General features: G+C 44.8%; 1 protein-coding gene across 1 annotated transcript in view; it reads left to right on the top strand.

Moving 5' to 3' along the window:
- The first annotated feature begins 4300 nt into the window (after positions 1-4300).
- Positions 4301-22076, top strand: part of LOC109884892 (neuron navigator 2) — a 136951-nt gene continuing 119175 nt past the window's right edge. The window contains 1 exon segment of the mRNA XM_031808290.1: positions 4301-5209. Coding sequence (XP_031664150.1) covers positions 4955-5209 — 255 coding nt within the window. The 5' untranslated portion in view covers positions 4301-4954.

The raw sequence follows: 22076 nt of genomic DNA, 5'->3' as shown, positions 1-22076 counted from the left end.
TAACTCACTTATCCACACCTGAACACGAGAAACTCAAGATAATGGGATATAGGAACACTTTTTTTTCTTCTTACAAAATTGGTAGAAGGGGAGTTGCAATCTTGATCCCAAATTCAGTTCGTTTTGAGTTTATGTCAGAAATAAAAGACAAGGATGGTAGATTTATACTTGTTAAATGTAAACTGGATAACAAGGAAGTTACATGATTTAATGTACACGCAACCCCGAGGAGTGACATGGTCTTCTACGGGAAGGCGTTTGATTGAATTGCCACAGAAACCACTGGCACTCTTATCTGTGGAGGGGACTTTAACACAATTCTTAACTCAAAATTGGACAGCACAAATCAAAATAGGAAAATGAGCCTAGTTGCCAAAAAGATCAATAGGAAACTGCAGGATCTAGGACTGCTTGATGTATGGCGTGACACCGATAAAGAATATACGTTTTACTCAGCCCGCCACACTGAATACTCCAGGTTAGACTACTTTTTTATGTACAGTGCAGGTAGAAACAGGCTTAAAGGATTGTAGGATCGGGCAGGATCGGACAGAGCGATCAGATCACAATGGAGTTTACCTAACTCTACACCTTGATAGCAAACCAATAAATACTATATGGAGACTTAATACAAGCAGACTGAATGATCCAGCATTCACGGAATCAATAAAGACAGAATTGAACATCTATCTGGAGAATAATGATAATGGGGAAGTATCTCCCGCTATTTTGTGGGATGCAGCTAAGGCGGTTATTAGAGGGAAGATCATAGCCACATCATCTCTCAAGAAAAAGATTAAAGCACAGAAACTGATGAAATTACAAGAAACCCTCAGAAACATAGAACGGTCTCATAGTCAACACAAAGACCCTCTTATATCACTAGAGATTCAAAAGGTAAAACAGGAAATTGACCAGATTTATAGAGAAGAAGTAGAGAAAAAGCTCAGGTTCCTGAAACAACTATATTATGAAGCAGGCTCAAAGGCAACCCAATTACTAGTATGGAGACTCAGGAAACAACAAGCACAGAATACCATTTTCAAAATAAAAGACCCCAAAACAAAAAAGATCACATGCAAATGAGATGAAATACAGAATGCAGTTGAATCATATTACACAAATCTGTACAAGCAACCAGAGAAGGCAGATGCACAGACAATATAACACTTTTTGAACTCACTTGATCTCCCCTCAATTGGGACAGAGCAACATGATAGACTAACTTTAGAAATATCCACCGAAGAAATTAATGAAGGAATATCTCAACAAAAAGTCAACAAGTCTCCAGGCACTGATGGCTTCCCTTCAGAATGGTTCAAGACCTTCAGAGAACAACTAGCACCTCTACTTAAGGCCTGTTTTAACTGGACTCTGAGGGAGGGGGGTCTCCCACCGTCATGGAGAGAGGCCATCATATCAGTAATCCCAAAAGAGGGTAAAGATAAGAAAGAATGCAGTTCATATCGACCTATCGCAATTCTTAACACAGATTATAAACTTATATGCATCAATAATAGACAAAAGAACGGAGAACATAATCCCCGAATTGATTGACGGAGATCAAACTGGTTTCATACAAGATAGGCAGACGCAGGACAATATAAGGAGAACACTACATGTCATGGACCACATTACTCAGAATAAGACAAGTGCAATATCAATCAGCCTAGATGCAGAAAAAGCATTTGATTCAGTGGGATGGGATTACCTATTCCAAGTTATGGAAAGATTTGGTTTCAACAAAGAAGTGATACAGTGCATCAAAACACTGTATTCATGTCCGACCGCTAGAATAAAGATAAATGGACATTTGACACGAATGATAAAATTAGAGCGAGGGGCAAGACAAGGCTGCAATCTTTCACCCACACTCTTCTTGTACCTCGAACTATTAGCACAGGCAATAAAACAGGACCCAACATTAGAGGGAATAACAATAAGAGGCAGTGAACATAAGATATGCGTGTATGCTGATGAAATTCTGTTATTCCTTAAAGACCCAGGCTCAAGTGTACCTAGATTGACGGATGTTTTACAAACATTTGGAACATATTTAGGGTATATGCTTAACGTACACAAGACCCAAGCCCTAGTACTGTACAATAGACAAAATCAGTGGATTAATTTATATTTTTTAAATTTTTAATTTATTTCACCTTTATTTAACCAGGTAGCCTAGTTGAGAACAAGTTCTCATTTACAACTGCGACCTGGCCAAGATAAAGCATAGCAGTGTGAACAGACAACAACACAGACTTACACATGGAGTAAACAATAAACAAGTCAATAACACAGTAGAAAAAAAGAAACAAAGAGTATATATACATTGTGTGCAAAAGGCATGAGGAGGTAGGTGAATAATTACAATTTAGCAGATTAACACTGGAGTGATAAATGATCAGATGGTCATGTGCAGGAAGATATACTTGTGTGCAAAAGAGCAGAAAAGTAAATAAATAAAAACAGTATGGGGATGAGGTAGGTAAATTGGGTGGGCTATTTACCGATAGACTATGTACAGCTCTCTGAAGACATGGTTTATGGTAGTTAAGCAAAATAATTTTGACAGAGAGATCAAACTGCTGAGTTGGCCCGCATACGACCCCAGCTTCATCCCTGCAACTCAGGACAGCAGGTTTAAACAATGGACGCAGAAAGGCATCACGTCATTCAGTACAATTATAAGGAATGAGAACCTAGATAACTTCCAGGACCTAAGTAAAAAACATGGCTTGGATAAACAAGATTTTTTACAGATACCTACAAGTTCGACACTATTTCTTAAGGGAGATAAAAGTGACTGACCCTCGAGCACCTCCAAAATGAATCCAAGCATTCACTAACGCATACAACTTGGGGAGTAACAAAAAAAAGAACGATTTCAAATCTCTACTTGGGTATTCAGTCCTCAAAGAAACATTCTACAAACTATATTAAACATAAATGGGAGGAGGAACATTGAAAGAACTGATGAAACATGGTTGAACATATTAGAGACTCAACAAAGCTCCACCAACTCAAGGTCATGGAGAGAATTCTGTTGGAAGAATGTTATACGTTTCTTCATAACACCTAAACTGACATCAAAACAGACTGGCTCACTACACCCTTGTTGGAGAGAATGCGGTCTATTGAGGGCGGACCACTCTCATATCTTTTGGACTTGCCCCGCAATCGAAACTTACTGGGGAGAAATAAGATCTAACATTGGAAAAATACTGGCAGCCAGTAAAAAGGCTGTCACTAGGAAATGGCTACAAAAAGACCCTCCCACAGTGACACAATGGATCGACATTGTAGAAGAAATACACCACATGGAGCGTATGACCTTTGCTTTAAGAACAGGAGAGAGGTCAAGAATACTGGGAAAAATGGGTTTCGTACTTGGAAAAGGTCTAATTCAAAGATGTCAATGTAACTAATATGATGATGATGATGATGAAGGTATGAAGTGCACTGTAACTGACAGATCTTTTTTTGTTGTTCTTTTATTTGACTTTATTTGTACTTTCTTTGTGTTCCTACAATAAAAAATAAGTATAAAAATATGTAAAAAGACACGCGCACACACACACACGCACACACACGCACACACACACACACGCACACACACACACACGCTCACACGCACACACGCTCACACACACACGCTCACACACACGCACACGCACACACACACACACACACAGTCTTGTACAACTAAGTTGTGGGGACACACATTCAAAATGCACTTTCCCTAACACCTAACCTTAAAACTAGCTCCTAACACTAAACACAATTCTAACACTAAACCTCCTAGTAAAAGCATTTGACCTTGTGAGGACTAACAAAATGTTCCCTGTTGGTCAAATGTTTGTTTATTTATATTCTTGTGGGGACTTCTAGTACCCACAAGTATAGTTAAACATGTCCACACACACACACACACTCAGAGCTATTTTCACACACACACACACACCAACTTTTTGTGTGATAATGTGTATCTCAGCAGTTGGTCTGCACAGTGTGTATGACTTTACGGAATACATTGCCTGTTTCTACAGTGGCTACAACTCTCCCTCTAGTCCTCTCATCCAACCCTACCAAACTGGAATGAGGGAGGGAGGAGGAAGGGAGAGTGAGAAAGGAAGGAGAGGGAGAGAGCACGCCTAAGGCTGTCATCCAAACATGTCCGTCCTCCACTACCCCTAAGCCACACCTGCTACAGGGCTAATACTGGAGAGGGAGGGAGGGAGTTGGAGGAGGAGGAATAGAGAGAGGGCAGTCAGTGCAGTGCAGTCACAGGCAGAGCGGTCGCCGAAGCGAGTGGTCCTCTGTTGCTGTTCTCTCGTTTTTTTCTCATTTTCCTCATTCCCTTCTTCCTCCTCATTTCCTCGAGGGAGCAAGGTGTTTGTCCATCTCTCATCCAGAGAAGATAATTAACTCAGCTCACCAGGAAGAGACTCCCTCGACGAATACTCACTGCATCTGGGCAAATGGAACACTGCCAACTCCTGCATCAGAGTACAGGGAATTCCCGGTAAGAGACTGGGAATACCGATAAGAGACTGGGAATACCAGTAAGAAACTGAGAATACCGGTATTCCTAATAGACCGGAGCAGGGATTGCAGCCAGGGAACAGGTGGGATCTTAGGGAGAGAGCTGGACCTGGACTAATGCTCCCACTGTCGGATCGAGACTCAGATCCCTCCTCTTAAAGATAGGAGCGTCAGGATTCAGGAAGACAACACGGACACTTCCCAACACATTGACTGTGTCTTATTATCCCGCTCTCGTATTCCAGCTGCTAAGACTGTTTGCTTACTGGGAGGACAGCGTCGGCTTAACTGCTTGAGTGTGGTCGGACAGTACTGTGTGTGTGTGTGTGTGTGTGTGTGTGTGTGTGTGTGTGTGTGTGTGTGTGTGTGTGTGTGTGTGTGTGTCTGAAACTATTCGGTACCCCAGAGGAAGATGCCCGCCATTCTGCTGGCCTCTAAGATGAAGTCGGGACTGCCCAAACCCAAACCGGTGCACAGCGCTCTGCCCATTCCACAGGTGCCCTCGCGCCCCCTCACCCTGCCCTTACCTCTGCCCATGCCCCTCAAGCCCTCCTACAGACACATTCCCACAGTGGGCCCCCAGGGGGGCTCGGGACACAACCAGGGAGTCTGGGGAGCCCCCAAAACCAAGAGTGCTCCAGCGACAGACGGTGGAATTGACACGCAGGTTAGAGAGAAACACACTGCTCCATCGTTCTCGTCTTCTGTCGCTCTATTTTCTCTGTCCCTCTGTTTCCGTCCCTCTGTCTTTCCCCTCTTTCTCTCTATCGGTGGATCACCACCTCTCGCTCTCACTCCCTTTAATCCACACCTCTTTCTCTCACTCTCTCTATTCTACACCGGTGTGTGTGTTTGCGCTGCTGTTTTTACTGTAGCTGGGTGGTTCTGCATTGATGTGTTCCCCCTTCAGGGAAGTGATGTGATTCTTTGAATGCATGCCCTTGAATGCATGCTCTTGAATGCATGCTCTTGAATGCATGCTCTTGAATGTAAAAGTGTCTTAGCATGGACTTTGCCAGTGTCCAGGCAGGCTAGCAGGCAAACTGACTATCCGGACCAGCAGGGTGGATGTTTTGGTTTGTTTGCGAGTTATTGGTCTGCTTAGCAACCCTGCAGAAATGCCTCCGCGGAGAGAGCGATCGTTTGAATGCCATGTAAGGCTGGGCGGTGGGGGGGGGGGGGGGGGGGGGGGGGGCGCAAGTGTGTTGTGTTTGAGTTTGAGCAAGTGCTTGGCAACGTGTCCGTACCAAAACCTGACTTGGAGCGACTTAAAAAAAAAAAAATGTTTTAAAGAACAGAAACAATTTAATAACACACTGGCCACAAGTCATCCCTGTGTTATTACATGTAGCTTACTGATAGTGTGGTTTATTAAGGCAGCTCATCACGTTTTCCTGTGTGACCCAGTTTCTCTTTCTCTCTCTCTCTCTCTCTCTCTCTCTCTCTCTCTCTCTCTCTGTGTGTGTTAGCTCAGTCTAACAGAGAGAGACAGCCATGCCACCGCTGTGACTATAGGCCATGGATCACTACACACAGGCTGTGTTTATAGTATACATGTGCCTATGTGTGTTCGTCGAGTCTCCAAAAAGCGAGACCTCTCTATCCAGTCCTGTCAGAGGATGCTCTGTGGTGGCCCAATCCCTATGAGACTTGTAGGCTTTGCCTCTGTACCAGAATACAGTAGTACAGCATCTACCTTGGCCAACCATGGTTCCCTTCACTACAGCCTAATTACACAGAATCATTGCCTGGGAACCACCATGCTTCCCTCACCCTCATCCATTTTTTCTCCCTGTTCCTCTCTCCCCCATCTTACTCTCCTCTCCTAGGAGAGCAGAGGCAAGAGAGTTGGGAGGAGAAAATGTATGTTTGGTCCAGAGATGACACAATTCTCCATGGCTGCTCTGGGTTGACACAGTTCTCCATGGCTGCATGGGGTCTGGCCCTTGCCTCTCTCTGCTCTCTCTATTCTCTCCTGGGTGAATCCTATCACAGTCTCTGGCCAGAAATGAACAGGGTGATAAGGAGGGAATTAGATGATCATCTCTAGAGGGTTCTGATTGCTGTGGGGCTTCCATTCTAATAATTGTGTCTTTCTCGCTCTCTCTCTCTCTCTCTCTCTCTCTCTCTCTCTCTCTCTCTCTCTCTGTTTGTCTCCGACTCTTTTGCGCCCATTCTCCTTCAGTTTTCTAGGATTAATATATAGTTGCAAGAAAAAGTCTGTGAACCCTTTGGAATTACCTGGATTTCTGCATTGATGGTTGAGGTCGACCAATTAATCGTAATGGCAGATTAATTAGGGCCGATTTCAAGTCTTCATAACAATCGTTAATCGGCATTTTTGGACACCGATCATGGCCGATTACATTGCAATCCACGAGGAGACTGCGTGGCAGGCTGACTACCTGTTATGCGAGTGCAGCAAGGAGCCAAAGTAAGGTGCTAGCTAGCATTAAACATATCTTATAAAAAACAATCAATCTTAACATAATCACTAGTTAACTATACATGGTTGATGATATCACGAGTTTATCTAGCTTGTCCTGCGTTGCATATAATCGATGCGGTGCCTGTTAATTTATCATTGAATCACAGCCTACTTTGCCAAACGGGTGATTTAAACCTGCATATTTAGTTAAAAGAAATCCAGGTTAGCAGGCAATATTAAACTAGGGAAATTGTGTCACTTCTCTTGCTTTCATTGCACGCTTGTTGCAAACAAATTTGCCAGAATGTTACGTAATTATGACATAACATTGAAGGTTGTGCAATGTAAATATTTAGACTTAGGGATGCCACCCGTTAGATAAAATACGGAACGGTTCCGTATTTCACTGAAAGAATAAACGTTTTGTTTTCAAAATGATAGTTTCCGGATTTGAACATATTAATGACCTAAAGGTTCGTATTTCTGTGTGTTATTATGTTATAATTAAGTCTATGATTTGATAGAGCAGTCTGACTGAGCGGTGGTAGGGCGAAGCAGGCTCGTAAGCATTCATTCAAACAGCACTTTCATGCATTTGCCAGCAGCTCTTCGCTGTGCTTAAAGCATTGAGCATTGAGCCTTCAAGTCTATCAACTCCCGAGCTAGTTAGCGGAGTGCGCGCTAATAGCGTTTCAATCGGTGACTTCACTGTGCTTAAAGCATTGAGCATTGAGCCTTCAAGTCTATCAACTCCCGAGCTAGTTAGCGGAGTGCCCGCTAATAGCGTTTCAATCGGTGACTTCACTTGCTCTGAGACCTTGAAGTAGTTGTTCCCCTTGAGCTGCAAGGGGCGACGGCTTTTGTGGAGCGATGGGTAACGATGCTTGGAGGGTAGCTGTTATCGATGTGTTCCTGGTTCGAGCCCAGGTAGGGGCGAGGAGAGGGACGGAAGCTATTCTTTTACACTGGCAATACTAAGTGCCTATAAGAACATCCAATAGTCAAAGATATATGAAATACAAATGGTATAGAGAGAAATAATCCTATAATTCCTATAATAACTACAACCTAAAACTTCTTATTGAAGACTCATGTTAAAAGGAACCACCAGCTTTCATATGTTCTCATGTTCTGACCAAGGAACATAAATGTTCGCTTTCTTACATGGCACATATTGCTGTTTTACTTTCTTCTCCAACACTTCGTTTTTGCATTATTTAAACCAAATTGAACATGTTTCATTATTTATTTGAGGCTAGATTGATTTTATTGGTGTATTATATTAAGTTAAACTAAAAGTGTTCATTCAGTGTTGCTGTAATTGTCATTATTCCAAATATATAAATAAATAATAGACAAACACAATCTGACTAAACTAATAACACACAAACAGTTGCACTTTTAAATTTTTTATTGAAGACATTGAGTAATCATTCACAGTGGAGGCTGGAAAAAGTAAGTGAACCCTTGAATTTAGAAACGTGTCGATTCTCCTTTAGAAGCAACAACCTCCACCAAACGTTTCCTGTAGCTCCTTATAAGACTTGTGCAATGGCGAGGAGGAATTTTGAACCATTCCTCCCAACAAATCTGTTTCAGTTCATCAATATTTCTGGGTGGTCTTGATTGCACAGCCCTCTTCAGGTCATGCCACAGCATCTCAACTGGGTTAAGGTCCGGACTCTGACTTGGCCATTCCAAGGCACGAATCTTCTTCCTTTTCAGCCATTCATCAGTTGATTTACTTGTGATTTACTTGTGTGCTTTGGGTCATTGTCTTGTTGCATCACCCAACCTCTCTTAAGCTTGAGGTCACGGACTGCTGCCCTGACATTCTCCCTCAAGGATTACAAGACGTTCAGGCCCTGAGTCAGCAAAGCAGGCCCAAACCAAGATGCCCCCTCCACCATGCTTCACAGTTGGGATGAGGTTTTGGTGTTGGTGTGCAGTGCCCTTTTTCCTCCACACATAGCGTTGTGCATTCTTCCAAAAAAGTTCAACTTTTGTCTCATCTGTCCACAGCACATTTTCCCAGAAGCGTTGTGGAACATCCAGGTGGTCTTGGGCAAACCTGAGACGTGCCGCAATGTTTTTTTTAGACAGCAGTTGATTCCTTTGCGGTGTCCTTCCATGAACGCCATTGTTGATCAGTGTTTTTTCCCCCCGATAGTGGACACATGAACACAGACTTTCGTTGTTTGTAGAGTTTTCTGCCGGTCTTTTGCTTTTAGCCTTGGGTTCCTTTCTCACCTCTTCCAGGATTGCCCTTTGTGTTCTTGGGGTGATCTTCGCAGGACGCCCACTCCCAGGGAGAGTAGCCACAGTCCTGAATCTTCTCCATTTGTAGATAATTTGTCTCACTGTGGACTGGTGAACACCGAAGGACTTTAGCAATGCTTTTGTAACCCTTTTCCAGCTTCGTGCGTCTCCATAATGCGTCTTCTAAGGTCCTGTGAAAGTTGGTGGGATCGATGCACGGTTCACAAATCGTTTTGGAGAAGAACAGATGTGTCAGTAACCAGGCTTTGTGTGCCTTCATTTAAAGGGCAGGGAACCTGTGCAACCCACACCTCCAATCTCATCTCCTTAATTGAAACACCTGACTCCAAATAGCTTTTGGCGAAGTCGTTATCGCAGAGGTTCACTTACTTTTCCCAGCCTGCGCTGTGAAGGATTACTCAGTTTCTTCAATAGAAATGTGAAAAACACAACTGTTTGTGTGTTATTCGTTTAGATGAAGATCAGACCAGTTTTATGAGTAATCAATGCAGAAATCCAGGTAATTCCACAGGGTTCACACACTTTGTCTTGCAACTGTATATTAATCCAGTGTAATGCAATATATATACAGAAGTATGTGAACACCCCTTCAAATGAATTACTGACAGGTGTATAAAATCGAGCACACAGCCATGCAATCACCATAGACAAAAATTGGCAGTAGAATGGCCCTACTGAAGAGCTCAGTGACTTTCAACGTGGCACCGTCATAGGATGCCACCTTTCCAACAAGTCAGTTCAAAACATTTCTGCCCTGCTAGAGCTTCCCTGGTCAACTGTAAGTGCTGTTACTGTGAAGTAGAAACACCTAGGAGCAACAACGGCTCTCTTGCGAAGTGGTTGGCCACACAAGCTCACAGAACAGGACCGCCGAGTGCTGACGTGCGTAGCACATAAAACTTGTCTTTCCTCGTTTGCACCGCTCACTTCAGAGATCCAAACTGCCTCTGGAAGCAATGTCAGCACAAGAACTCTAAGATCAAGTCTAAGATCAACATGCACAATGCCAAACGAAGTGGTGTAAAGCTCGCCGCCACTGGACTCTGGAGCAGTGGAAACGTGTTCTCTGGAGTGAAGAATCACGCTTCACCATCTGGCAGTCCAACGGACAAATCTAGGTTTGGCGGATGCCAGGAAAACGCTACCTGCCCCAATGCATAGTGCCAACTGTAAAGTTTGGTGGAGGAGGAATAATGGTCCGGGGCTGTTTTTCATGGTTCAGGCTAGGCCCCTTAGTTCCAGGGAAGGGAAATCTTAACGCTACAACATACAATGACATTCTAGATGATTCTGTGCTTCCAAATTTGTGGCAACAGTTTGGGGAAGGCCCTTTCCTGTTTCAGCATCATGACAATGCTCCCGTGCACAAAGCTAGGTCCATACAGAAATGGTTTGTCAAGATCAGTGTGGAAGAACATAACTGGCCTGCACAAAGCCCTGACCTCAACCCCATCATACACCTTTTGGATGAATTGGAACGCCAACTGCGAGCCAGGCCTAACATCAGTGCCCAACCTCACTAATGCTCTTGTGGCTGAATGGAAGCAAGCAATGTCCCAACATCTAGTGGAAAGCCTTCCCTGAAGAGTGGAGGCTGTTATAGCAGCAAAGGGAGGACCAACTCCATATTATTTGGAATTAGATTTTTGATGAGCAGGTATACACATACATTTCAAACTAAAACAAATTGTTCCTGTGTTGTATCGGAGCCCATGTATCTAGATACGGATCAAATCATTTTGAAAGGGAAATATGCACATTCCTAGTCTTTATGGGAGAGGGAAATCACCTTCCCAGTCAAATCACTTGGCCCACTGACATTGAGGGATGAGCAGTACACACGCAGCCTCTACTGGCCTCTAGTGGTGAGCATTACGTACTGCATCTACTGTCCCTTTTGTACTCAGCAGTGAAGACAGCCAGACTGGCTCAATTGCCAAACAGGCAGGAAGGAGGTAGTCAAGGCCATCAATGGTGTGTGTGTGTGTGTGTGTGTGTGTGTGTGTGTGTGTGTGTGTGTGTGTGTGTGTGTGTGTGTGTGTGTGTGTGTGTGTGTGTGTGTGTGTGTGTGTGTGTGTGTGTGTGTGTGTGTGTGTGTGTGTATGTGAGACATGTGTGAAACGTACATGTGTGTGTGAGAGACGTGCGTGAAGGTGTGTGACGTGTTTGTCACAGTCAAGGGCATTGCTGCCACTCCTTGTCTATGGTGTAAAAATGCTGCTCACTATACAAAACATTGCCTATGTATTTAGAGAATGCCTCTGAACGAGGATGTGTGTGTGTGCATGGAGGGGGCTGTGTGTGTGTGTGTGTGTATGTGTGTGTGTGTGTGTGTGTGTGTGTGTGTGTGTGTGTGTGTGTGTGTGTGTGTGTGTGTGTGTGTGTGTGAGACATGTGTGAAACGTACATGTGTGTGTGAGAGACGTGCGTGAAGGTGTGTGACGTGTTTGTCACAGTCAAGGGCATTGCTGCCACTCCTTGTCTATGGTGTAAAAAGGCTGCTCACTATACAAAACATTGCCTATGTATTTAGAGAATGCCTCTGAACGAGGATGTGTGTGTGTGCATGGGGGGGGGCTGTGTGTGTGTGTGTGTGTGTGTGTGTGTGTGTGTGTGTGTGTGTGTGTGTGTGTGTGTGTGTGTGTGTGTGTGTGTGTGTGTGTGTGTGTGTGTGTGTGTGTGTGTGTGTGTGTGTGTGTGTGTGCATTCACCGTGCATTCATAGCACTTCTCTACCAAGTATTTTCAGGACCTTGTTTTCTTTGCTCTCCAGGGATCACACTTCACACTTTATTTTTCCTTTTTCTCCTCTATTGTTCCTCCGTTCCCACTCTCCCTCCTCTCCTTTCCCACTCTCCCTCCTCTCCTTCCCCACTCTCCCTCCTCTCCTTTCCTACTCTCCCTCCTCTCCTTTCCCTCTCTCCCTTCCCTCGATATCCAACTGTGCATCGTCGCTGGTTCCTTTATCCTTGGCTGTGGAAGTGGCAAACAGAGAGAGGAGGTTGGAATAACTACAAGGACTGTAACTTCTAGAAGCTTCTAGGATGCTGAACAGCTCAATCTGTCTAAGGGGAGGTGGCAGGGAATTAAGTCTAAGCACTGACGACAAGGTATCAGAAGGTATCTATCATCTTTGACATTGTTGCGTTGATATTTTTGTTCAGTGGAGATAATGTACCTTCCTTCTTTCGGCCATACACACATATTTGGAACAATTTCTTATTCACTGGAGGGAAACATCTCTATCGGAGGAGAGGGAGACAGAAAGGTAAAGGAAGGATTGTCATTCTGTTTGCTCAATTTCTTCATTTGTGGCATTGATCTGTCTGTCACAGCTAGGGCTGTAGTGAATGACCCTTGTCCTATTGTGGAAGCGTGTCACAGACCTTTTTAATGGACATGTCCACGCACGCCCGCACCCACACAACACTCGTCGAGTCGAAGTTTGCTGGTGACGTATACAGATTTGCAGGTGTTATGGCAGGGGCGGCGAAATGCTTGTGTTACTCGCGCCAGCAGTGCAGTAGAATGTCTCGCAAATACAGTAGAAATACATTTTCATTTGTTTTTGTTCATCAAGAAATGTCAATCCAAGCCGATATATATGGGAGTGAATAAATACTGTGTGTGATGTGTACAATTTGTAAAAAAAAAAAAAAATGTTTGTTTTATTGTCATGTACACTGGATCGGTGCAGGGAAATGTGTTGTTTCACAGGGTCAGTCGTAGTGGTGCAGCACCTCTGGAGCAAATGAGGATGTTATGTACAGTAGTAGGTATATTAGGATAAACTATGTCGACAATATAGGATATACATACACAGGGCGTAAACAACAGTATATGAACACAGTATGAGTTGACACACACACACACACACACACACATCCATCCATCTGCCCATCTGCCAGTAGTGTGATAAGACCTCTATCTTAATAAGCATTTCTCCAGATAAAGGCTTTAAGTCTGTCTTTATGAGAAGCCTGGGTCTCATTAAGAGTCATAACCAAGGCTTAGGGCTTATCTATGTTAGTGTCAAAATGAAAAGCACACAGCAATGACCGCCTTTTGGAGAGGTTTAATTTCTCCCAATATTTGCTCAAATTATCTCAAAGCAAATATCGATTCAGGATATAGGAGGACCTTCAGTCAAGAGAGAATGAGCTTTGCTGAGAGCAGTATTAATATCTGAAGGACATTTCTTTATTATTTTGGGGGACGCCGCAAGCCGAGATGTTCATCTATGTCCCCGCGTGCGATATAGCGTTGACACAGAGTTCCGTTAATCAAAACGTTAGATAAGAGCATGTGCATAATGTGTTGATAATGCATGTAATCATTAGAATTTTTGTAATTGGGTCCAATTGAATTCAAAGACTCAAATTCCATTCTCAGACTTTGAACTCGATCAGGTGCTGGGTTCAGATAGCGGCCATGCTTTTGATCGGTGGTATTTGTGAATATATTTGATTACCGTGCGGACTCTTATCTAATTAAATGACCCTTAATGGAATGATATCGATCGGCTAGCGGTAGAGAGTTCTCTCCTCTTCTCCCTTCCTCCCCCACACCCTCTTTACAATCAACAGCCTCCGGAACTCTCTTAACCTCTAGTATCGTCTCAGGGGACCATTGACTTTAATGGTGCCCGTATTCCACCAGTTGTATAGGCCTTCTAGAGACCCATAGAGTCCAGCAGGTGAGAATGAAAGGGAACGGGGGGGGGGGGGGGGATTGGACTCTATATCCTGCTGCATTCGATTGCTAATTCCCCCCCCACAGTGGATAGACTGGCTGGGGGTCTGGCGGACTTCATTGCCATGACAAAGGGAAAGGAGAAGGGGAATGGATTCACATGTGTTTTCCTCAGGATGTGTAGTGAGCCTATAAAACCAAATGGAATAGCAGTTATCTTCATAGAAGAGATGGCACTTTCCCTTTGGGTAGACTGCAGGTTGAGGTGATATGTGTGTGACTGAATATATAGGTTTGTTTTCTTTAATAGATTCTCTGCATTTTTATACGTAATTTCTATTAGGGCTGGGAATTGCCAGGGACCTCACGAAACAATATTATCACGACACTCGGGTGCCAATTATGAATTGCAATTTTCACAATTCTATATGTATTGCGATTTGATGTTCTATATATATTGCTCACTAGGTTACACAGCCGGGGCGGCAGCGTAGCCTAGTGGTCAGAGTATCGGACTAGTAACCAAAAGGTTGCAAGATCAAATCCCCGAGCTGACAAGGTACGACATCTGTCATTCTGCCCCTGAACAAGGCTGTTCCTAGACCAGTTAACCCACTGTTCCTAGACCAGTTAACCCACTGTTCCTAGACCAGTTAACCCACTGTTCCTAGGCTGTCATTGAAAATAAGAATTTCTTCATAACTGACCTGTCTAGATAAATAAAGGTAAAAAAATATATATAATAATGTCAGCTGCAGACAGACAGAGCATGAGAAAATTACTTTTGATCAGTCATGGAAATGAAAATGCTGAAAACATGTCGGCTCACTATTTAAAACGAAGATGGAGAAAAGGCTATAGTGCTACTTAGCAAAAAATGTAAATCCCAAATACTGTATATATCAGGTACCAAGGTAAGATCCAAGTGCAGACCGTGTGAAGTAACAAGGTTTATTGTAACAGGGGCAGGCAAACGACAGGTCAAGGCAGGCAGGGGTCGATAATCCAGAGTAGGGGCCAAGGTACAGGACGGCAGGCAGGGTCAGGGACAGGGACAGGCAAGGGTCAAAAAGCAGGAGGACGAGAAAAAGAGAAACTGGAAAAAGCAGGAGCTGAGACACAAAACGCTGGAAGGCTGAAACAAACAAGACGAACTGGCAACAGACAGGCAGAAAACACAGGTATAAAGGCAGAGGGGATAATGAGGAAGATGGTGACACCTGGAGGAGAGTGGAGACAAGCACAAAGACAGGTGAAACAGATCAGGGCCTGACAGTATATATAATACATTTTTGGGGTCCAAGTATCAATATAATATTGTCCAAAATAATATTGTGATATGTAACTATCCATTCTTTTCCCCGTCCCAACTTTTTCCCCCGTTCTTCTCTCTGTGATTTTCATGTCCGAGCTAAAAGAGAAGAGGTTTGTCTGACTTCATCCCCCACCGACACACAGTGAAGCTTGCACACATTGACGCTCACGTACAGCGAACACGCGCCGGACTAGTTTGAATCGTTTGATTAATGTGTGCACAGCAGGTGTCTACAATGTGTGAGGACCACAGAACACAGGCATTGCTCGCTCAGTGGCGGGCTGTGTCCACTGTGGAATCTTATCAGACCAGAAATGGGTATAATATTAGAGGGGGGGGGGGTGTATGTAAATGTAGGCTATGTGTGTCTTTTTTTGTCTGCTCCTATATGGACGTGTGTCCTTGTCTTTTAGTGTTTGTTCCACATTGAAAGTCTCTGACGGGAGCCTATATTGGCGGCACGCCTCTTTGCCCCTCCCACTGAGCGAAGGCTAGATGGCTCGTCCCATGAATCCATCAGTGCAGGGTGCCACCGCCCTGCCTCCGTCTCGAATTCAGACACAGACGTCACACGCTGCCCATGCACCATTTGATTCTTCGATAGTATTGGAGTTACTCTGTTTCAGGATAAGGATCTTGCCCCCCCCCCCCCCCCCCCCCATAGAACTAGCAGGTTCTTTCTATAAAGAAGAGCCGCAGTGAATCAATACAGAGATGTATACGTGGATAATAAATGATTCATTGGCATGGACCTGTTTCTATCGCTCTCAAAGCGACACAAGGGAACGGCCTCTATCTGCTATGATATCAGATTTCATTCTGTTTTGTTTGGGTAGAGTTAGTATTCTAGCCTGGTTGCAGGTCTGTTTAGGCTCTCTTGCCAACTCGTTATGGGATTGCCATGCCAAACATGACGATGTGGGCAAAAGCACACACAAAAAAAGCACAAACAGGTCTGGGACCAGGCTTTTAGTATCCATCTGTGACAGAATATCGAGCCTAACAGTCACAAACAACACACACTTTTTTTATTGGTAATGTTTTATGCGTTAACACACTATTTTATGGGTAGCGTTTTGGCAAGGCTATATAAAACAGACTGACTGCTGTTGTAGCTGTTGTCATACTGGTCATAGCTACATTATATCAATGTCAACAAATACAAGATACTGTATGTAGAATGCCCACAATATACCCAGAAATATAGTGATATATTTCCAGGTATATTTGTATTTCCTGTACCTGTGCTAGAATCAGATAGAGAAGGATTAGACCGTGATGTCATACATCTCAAGATTGTTCAGGAAGTACAAAGGATCATCCTCACCTATGATGTCGTATGTGGACGTGCTGTCTATGTGAACCGAATGAAATGATTGGACCAGCTGACTCCCATGTGCACTTTATGACATAATGTCAATTTGATCCTTCCTGATCTAATTCCAGTTCCTGTGTCTCCCCCGGTCTTTCTGTGTGAGGTCACAGCCCCTCCTCTCCCTGTCCGGCGGATAACCATATTCATTAGGTCTGCCCATCTGTTTCTACTGGGCCAACGTCCGTTCAGAGACCTCCCTTAGGTGCCCTTCTCTCCTTCTCTCCTCTTTCGCTCCTTCTCTCCATTCCTGCGCTTGTGTCACAAAGAGCACGTCAGTCAGACAAACGGGGCCATTGTACGTGGTCACTCCTCGGACCATGGTGGGACCACGGTTAGGCTACCACAATCAGACACCATCTTCATCTATTCCGGTCTAAAACGCGTGGTGGCGCCGATAGGGAGGGCGGGTTCATGAGGTTGAAGTCACGGGTGGTGATGACGTCACGTGACCTCCAGAGGGTAAAGTGTAAAGTCGCCGTCAAATGGGATGGTGTTAGGACTGAATGACCGCTGAAGGCTGACCAAAGAGATCCACGTTTACCACAGAAATCATGACTAGAGCAACGAGAGGTTTCTGGTTTGTCCACTTTCTGAATGATTCAGTTCATTCTGAATGATCTGATTGGTGTGTGATTGATCTACCCATCTGATCCTTTCCTTTCCCTACCTCAATATGAACTGGGATGTGGATGAGTCCTCCCGAAGCTGCGTGATTATAGGAGCTCTGTCCTTCTCTGCTGTGTTAAACATTCAGCATTCAGCACCCGCTGCCTCAGGGAAGGCTGTTTTAAAGGCTCTGATTTCTACCTGCGTGGAATCACAATGACGCTCAACTGGACGGCGTTGGATTCACTGTGTGTGTGTGTGTGTGTGTGTGTGTGTGCGGGTGACTCATTCCCTGAGATGCTTTTAATTGCAGAGCTTTAGATCCCCACTTAGGCTTTAGTACTCATCAGGGGAGGCTCAGGGATTGCCTGTTTGGGAATAGCGAGAACACACACAGACACACCGACACTCACACACGCGCACACACTAAAAGCTAACAGAAACAACCCAGCGCAACCACTTAGTGCCAAACACCCTTTTGTTTACCTCTAACAGTGACACATTGACTATGTTTCAGTGTTGCTATGTAGGACCTTGTTGTCTCCAGGAATTGAACTTGATGTTTATATATTTAAAACACACACACACACACACACACACACACACACACAGCAGGTGAAATCTGACCAGCCTGCTCACTGCAGCACATTTAGATGTTCTTTCATTAGCAGGGTTACAGCTGGTACCCATAGCAACCAGGCCCAGATGGCATTCCGTGATTCGGAGTGTTGGAAGTTCTGCCTGACTGCGCCATAATGTGAACTAAACTGTGTTATAATCATACATCACATTACTATGGTAATGCAACACTAGCTTCCCTCTTAGGTCTGTGAGTTAATGGAGCACAGTCTACAGAGAGTGAGAGAGAGAGAGAGAGAGAGAGAGAGAATTTGAGAGATGGTGAAAGTCTTATAATGCACTGAATTGATAGTGGTCTATTGTTTCTCTCTCCCATTTCTCCTCTCCATATTTTTTGAGGGGGTTATTAATATCAGTGCACCCCCCACCCCCCGCACACACCCTCACCCCATAACAGCCAGCAGCAGGACCACCCCAACCCCCCACTCCCCACCTAGCCCTCGAGACCCAGGCTGCGGGGGTCCCCCAAAACAAAGCCCCCTTCCGCAATGGGGCTAGGGCCCATTGTCCAGGGGACACTGAGATGAATCTCCCCCTCACAGGGTTCTGAAACAAAGCATACCCTGCGATTCTCGGCCCCACCACTTAATGGACTTGTTTATAGCTGTTAAACACATGTCCTAAATGGCCACATCTTCTCTGCCTCTAAGGCCACAGTGCATAGTCATTAAATTCACAGATGCTTATAGGGCTAATATGAAATGGATGTGTTATAAGCTGAATTGACAGACTAGTAGTGAGCTGGAATTGTGTGTGTTGTGCTGCAGGCTGGCTGGATTTTTAACTATGTAACTAGTGCATCGGTGTGGGAGAGTACAGTCGAATTCAATGAATTTGTAAAGTACTAGACTGAGTGCAAGTATGAGAGAGGAATCGGGTAGGTGGGCTTGCGGTACACTGTATTGAAACACCATTTGGGAGCATGAGTTCAGTAGCTGCGTTGGTTTCAAGGTCTTCGGGGCTCTTTAAAGTCTTCAGCGCTGTGGTAGTGTTGTCGATGCAACAAATAGCTACAGGCGCGTGTTCGAAATGTGCAGAGTCCTGGCAATGATCATGTCTCCCGTACTGCGGAAACCTTCGCTTCGTCTTGGGCGATTCTTAAAGTTCAAATTCGGCTTGTAATTTGTGGTTCGTGGCGGGGTGTGTGCGTGTGTGCGTGTGTGTGTGTGTGTGTGTGTAGGTGGTTGGAGTGTGCTCAGATGGTGGCTATCCCGCAGGAGGCACGCACACATGTACACACACACACACACACAAACTGTGCAGCAGTAAGCTGTGGGTGAATGGTGATCAGAGACTGGACTGTTCCATGTTTGGTTCTGGAAAATAAAACCTTCCCTCTCTTTTTTTAAAGAAAGGAGTGACTGACTGGTTAAATACAGAATAAATAGAAAACAGAGAGGGGTAGTTAGGAGGCCCGTGTGGTTTGTCCTCTAACCTACCCTCCTTTACCCGCTCTTCACCCCTTCTAGTATTATCATGCACCAGCATGATACTTTGTGTGTGTGTGTGTGTGTGGGGGTGGTGGGGGGGTCACAGAGGGTAGAAGGTTAAGAGGTCTCTCTTCTCTTCTCTCCTTTCTCTTCCCTTTCTCCTCCCCGTATGACGAGTGGTCCATTTGAAAAGCAATAGCACAGTGCCCAGCGTTGCCGAGGGCGTCCACGTGGGAGGTGGAAGAGGAGGGGGGTTCCCCTCCGTTGGTCCTCCCCCCTTGGTCCTCCCTCCGCGCGTGTGTTTGGTTTGGCTGGCCCTCAGACAGAGCAGTGGTATAACGGTAGAGGTGGTGGAGCTCCTCTTGACTGAAGCATTCGTTTCCCTTCTCCTTCTGCGGATTCAGAGGGGTTGGAGAGAAAGGAGGGAAGGGGTAGGCTGTGAGCACCGGCCCCAGGCACAGTGAGACCTGCTGGGCTAGAGATGGGTGCAGGAGCAGGCTCTTTTATCTGGATGTATAGTGGATTTTCTGGATCTACTGCTTTGCGTATTTCTCTGGAACTTTCTCGGATCTCTCGCTCCCTCTAACTTTTTTGGGGGGCCTCTTTCTTTCTTTTTTTTTTCTTTCTTTCTTTCTTTTTTTTTTTCTTTCTTTCTTCTTTTTTTTCTTTCTTGTATTTTTTTTCTTTCTTTCTTTCTTTCTTTCTTTTTTTTTTTTCTTTTTTTCTTTCCTTCTTTTTAATATTTAATATTTCTTTCTTTTAAATTTTTTTTTATTTATTTCTTTCTTTTTTTTCTTTCTTTCTTTCTTTTTTTTCTTTCTTTCTTTCTTTCTTTCTTTCTTTCTTTCTTTCTTTCTTTCTTTCTTTCTTTCTTTCTTTCTTTCTTTCTTTCTTTTTTTTCTTTTTTTTCTTTCTTTCTTTCTTTCTTTCTTTCTTTCTTTCTTTCTTTCTTTCCTCAAAACCCTCTCACATTTGATCTCTCTCTCTCTCCACCTCTCTACTCTACTCGACCTATCTATCCTCTCTTTCTGTGGATCTCTTCTTGGTTATTTGTCCTCCTCGGTCCCCAGTCCTGTTTCTTCCTCTGGCTCTGATGGATTCTGTCTGGGCCTGGCTAGCCGTTGGTCCTCCCACTCCTACCTAATACAGGTGTGTGTGTGTGTGAGAGGGAGGAAGAGGAGGATAAGGAAGAGAGAGGAGGAAGATGAATGTGCTGCTGTGTCGCTGGGAGCAGAACAACGTCACCATGAAGCTGGTAAATATGTCCAGGTCGTCCCAGTGGTCAGTCTGGGCGGGCTTCGTTTTGAGGTTTTAAGGTGGCAAAAGTAGTTATGAACAGGTATTGTGTCAGAAGGAGATCTCCTTGCCAGAGATACTGTTCACTGCATTGTATGAATGCTCCCGAAAGAAGAAACAGTTCTATTGTATTTCAAAGCTCCAGAAAGAAAGGACCCTGCGACTGCTGTAAAAGAAAAAAGACTGTTGAACGACGCTCCTCTCTTTTCCCTCCACTTGATTCCAGTCGTTCCACACCGTTCCACACCCCCAGAACAGCTCTGCTCTGTCCCCTCCGACGTTGATCTTGTGTTCGCTTGTGGTTGGAAGACACGTGTCTCTTCACCAGCCCTCAGCGGTCATTGTGGCGTCCGAGTGCACCAGGCTATAGACCGTCTGTGTCTGTCCCGGGGGAAAGTGCTGAAGCCACGCGTGTTTTCCCCCTCGCTGTAGCCACGCTTCGACGTCTGTATGGAAAGTCCACACAGGCTATTCACAGGGGTTGAATAGTGTTGAGCGCGAGACTCTGAGAGAGCATGTGTGTTTTGTTTTCTTCTGAATTAGTCGTAGAAATAGACAGACAGAGTGACAACAGAGAGGCAGGCGGGAGGGCGGGCGGGCGGGCGGGCACGTAGCCAGATGGGCGGACGGACATACGGACAGGCAGGATGGTTCTGCGTTACCTCTCTGTGTTTGACGTCATACGGTGCTGACTGTGTTAATAGTAATAGCGAACGGGATCTGGGGCCCGCTGATAAGACACGGTATCGGTCAGGTACAGAGAAGTCCTGTGGTGTGAGCTGATGGAAAATAGATCTTCATATTCAGAGAATTACGTGATACCTTATGCCGCGTCGAAGGAACGCGGAATACATTTGCTGTTATGAGTGACACATGGACTCTTCCCAGGTTAACAGACTTGAAAGGAAGGGCAGAATCTCTCTTCCCTCCCTTTCTCCCGCGTTTGTCTTCCCCTCGGTACTCATCCCCCGGTTATTATCTCAACTCCCATGAGTGACTAGTCAGACAGACGGACACAGTCAGCAAGTCAGTCAGTCATAGGTAGAGCAGGCAGTTTATTGCTGGTCTGGGGAGGAGAGATGATAAACCTGTTTAATTATGGACCACTGCCTTCACGCAGCGTGACTGACAGAAGACCCACAGAGTGCAGGGGTCAGACCTGTGTGTTTCTCTCTCTCTCTCTCTCTCTCTCTCTCTCTCTCTCTCTCTCTCTCTCTCTCTCTCTCTCTCTCTGTGTGTGTGGTGTGGGTGTGTGTGGTGTGTGTGTGGTGTGTGTGTGTGTGTGTGTGTGTGTGTGTGTGTGTGTGTGTGTGTGTGTGTGCACAATGATCTTTCTTTTTATGATGTGTAGTCAGTGTCCACCACCTACTTCATCCTAATAAAGGACTCTTGATTATTTACTGATATGACCTTTTCTGAACAAATTATGGACATATGGAACATGCAACGTCAATCACAATGGAATATTCGCACC

The sequence above is a fragment of the Oncorhynchus kisutch genome, linkage group LG3, assembly GCF_002021735.2.
Source record: "Oncorhynchus kisutch isolate 150728-3 linkage group LG3, Okis_V2, whole genome shotgun sequence".
Taxonomy (NCBI): Eukaryota; Metazoa; Chordata; class Actinopteri; order Salmoniformes; family Salmonidae; genus Oncorhynchus; species Oncorhynchus kisutch.
This window is presented reverse-complemented; position numbering and strand designations above follow the sequence as displayed.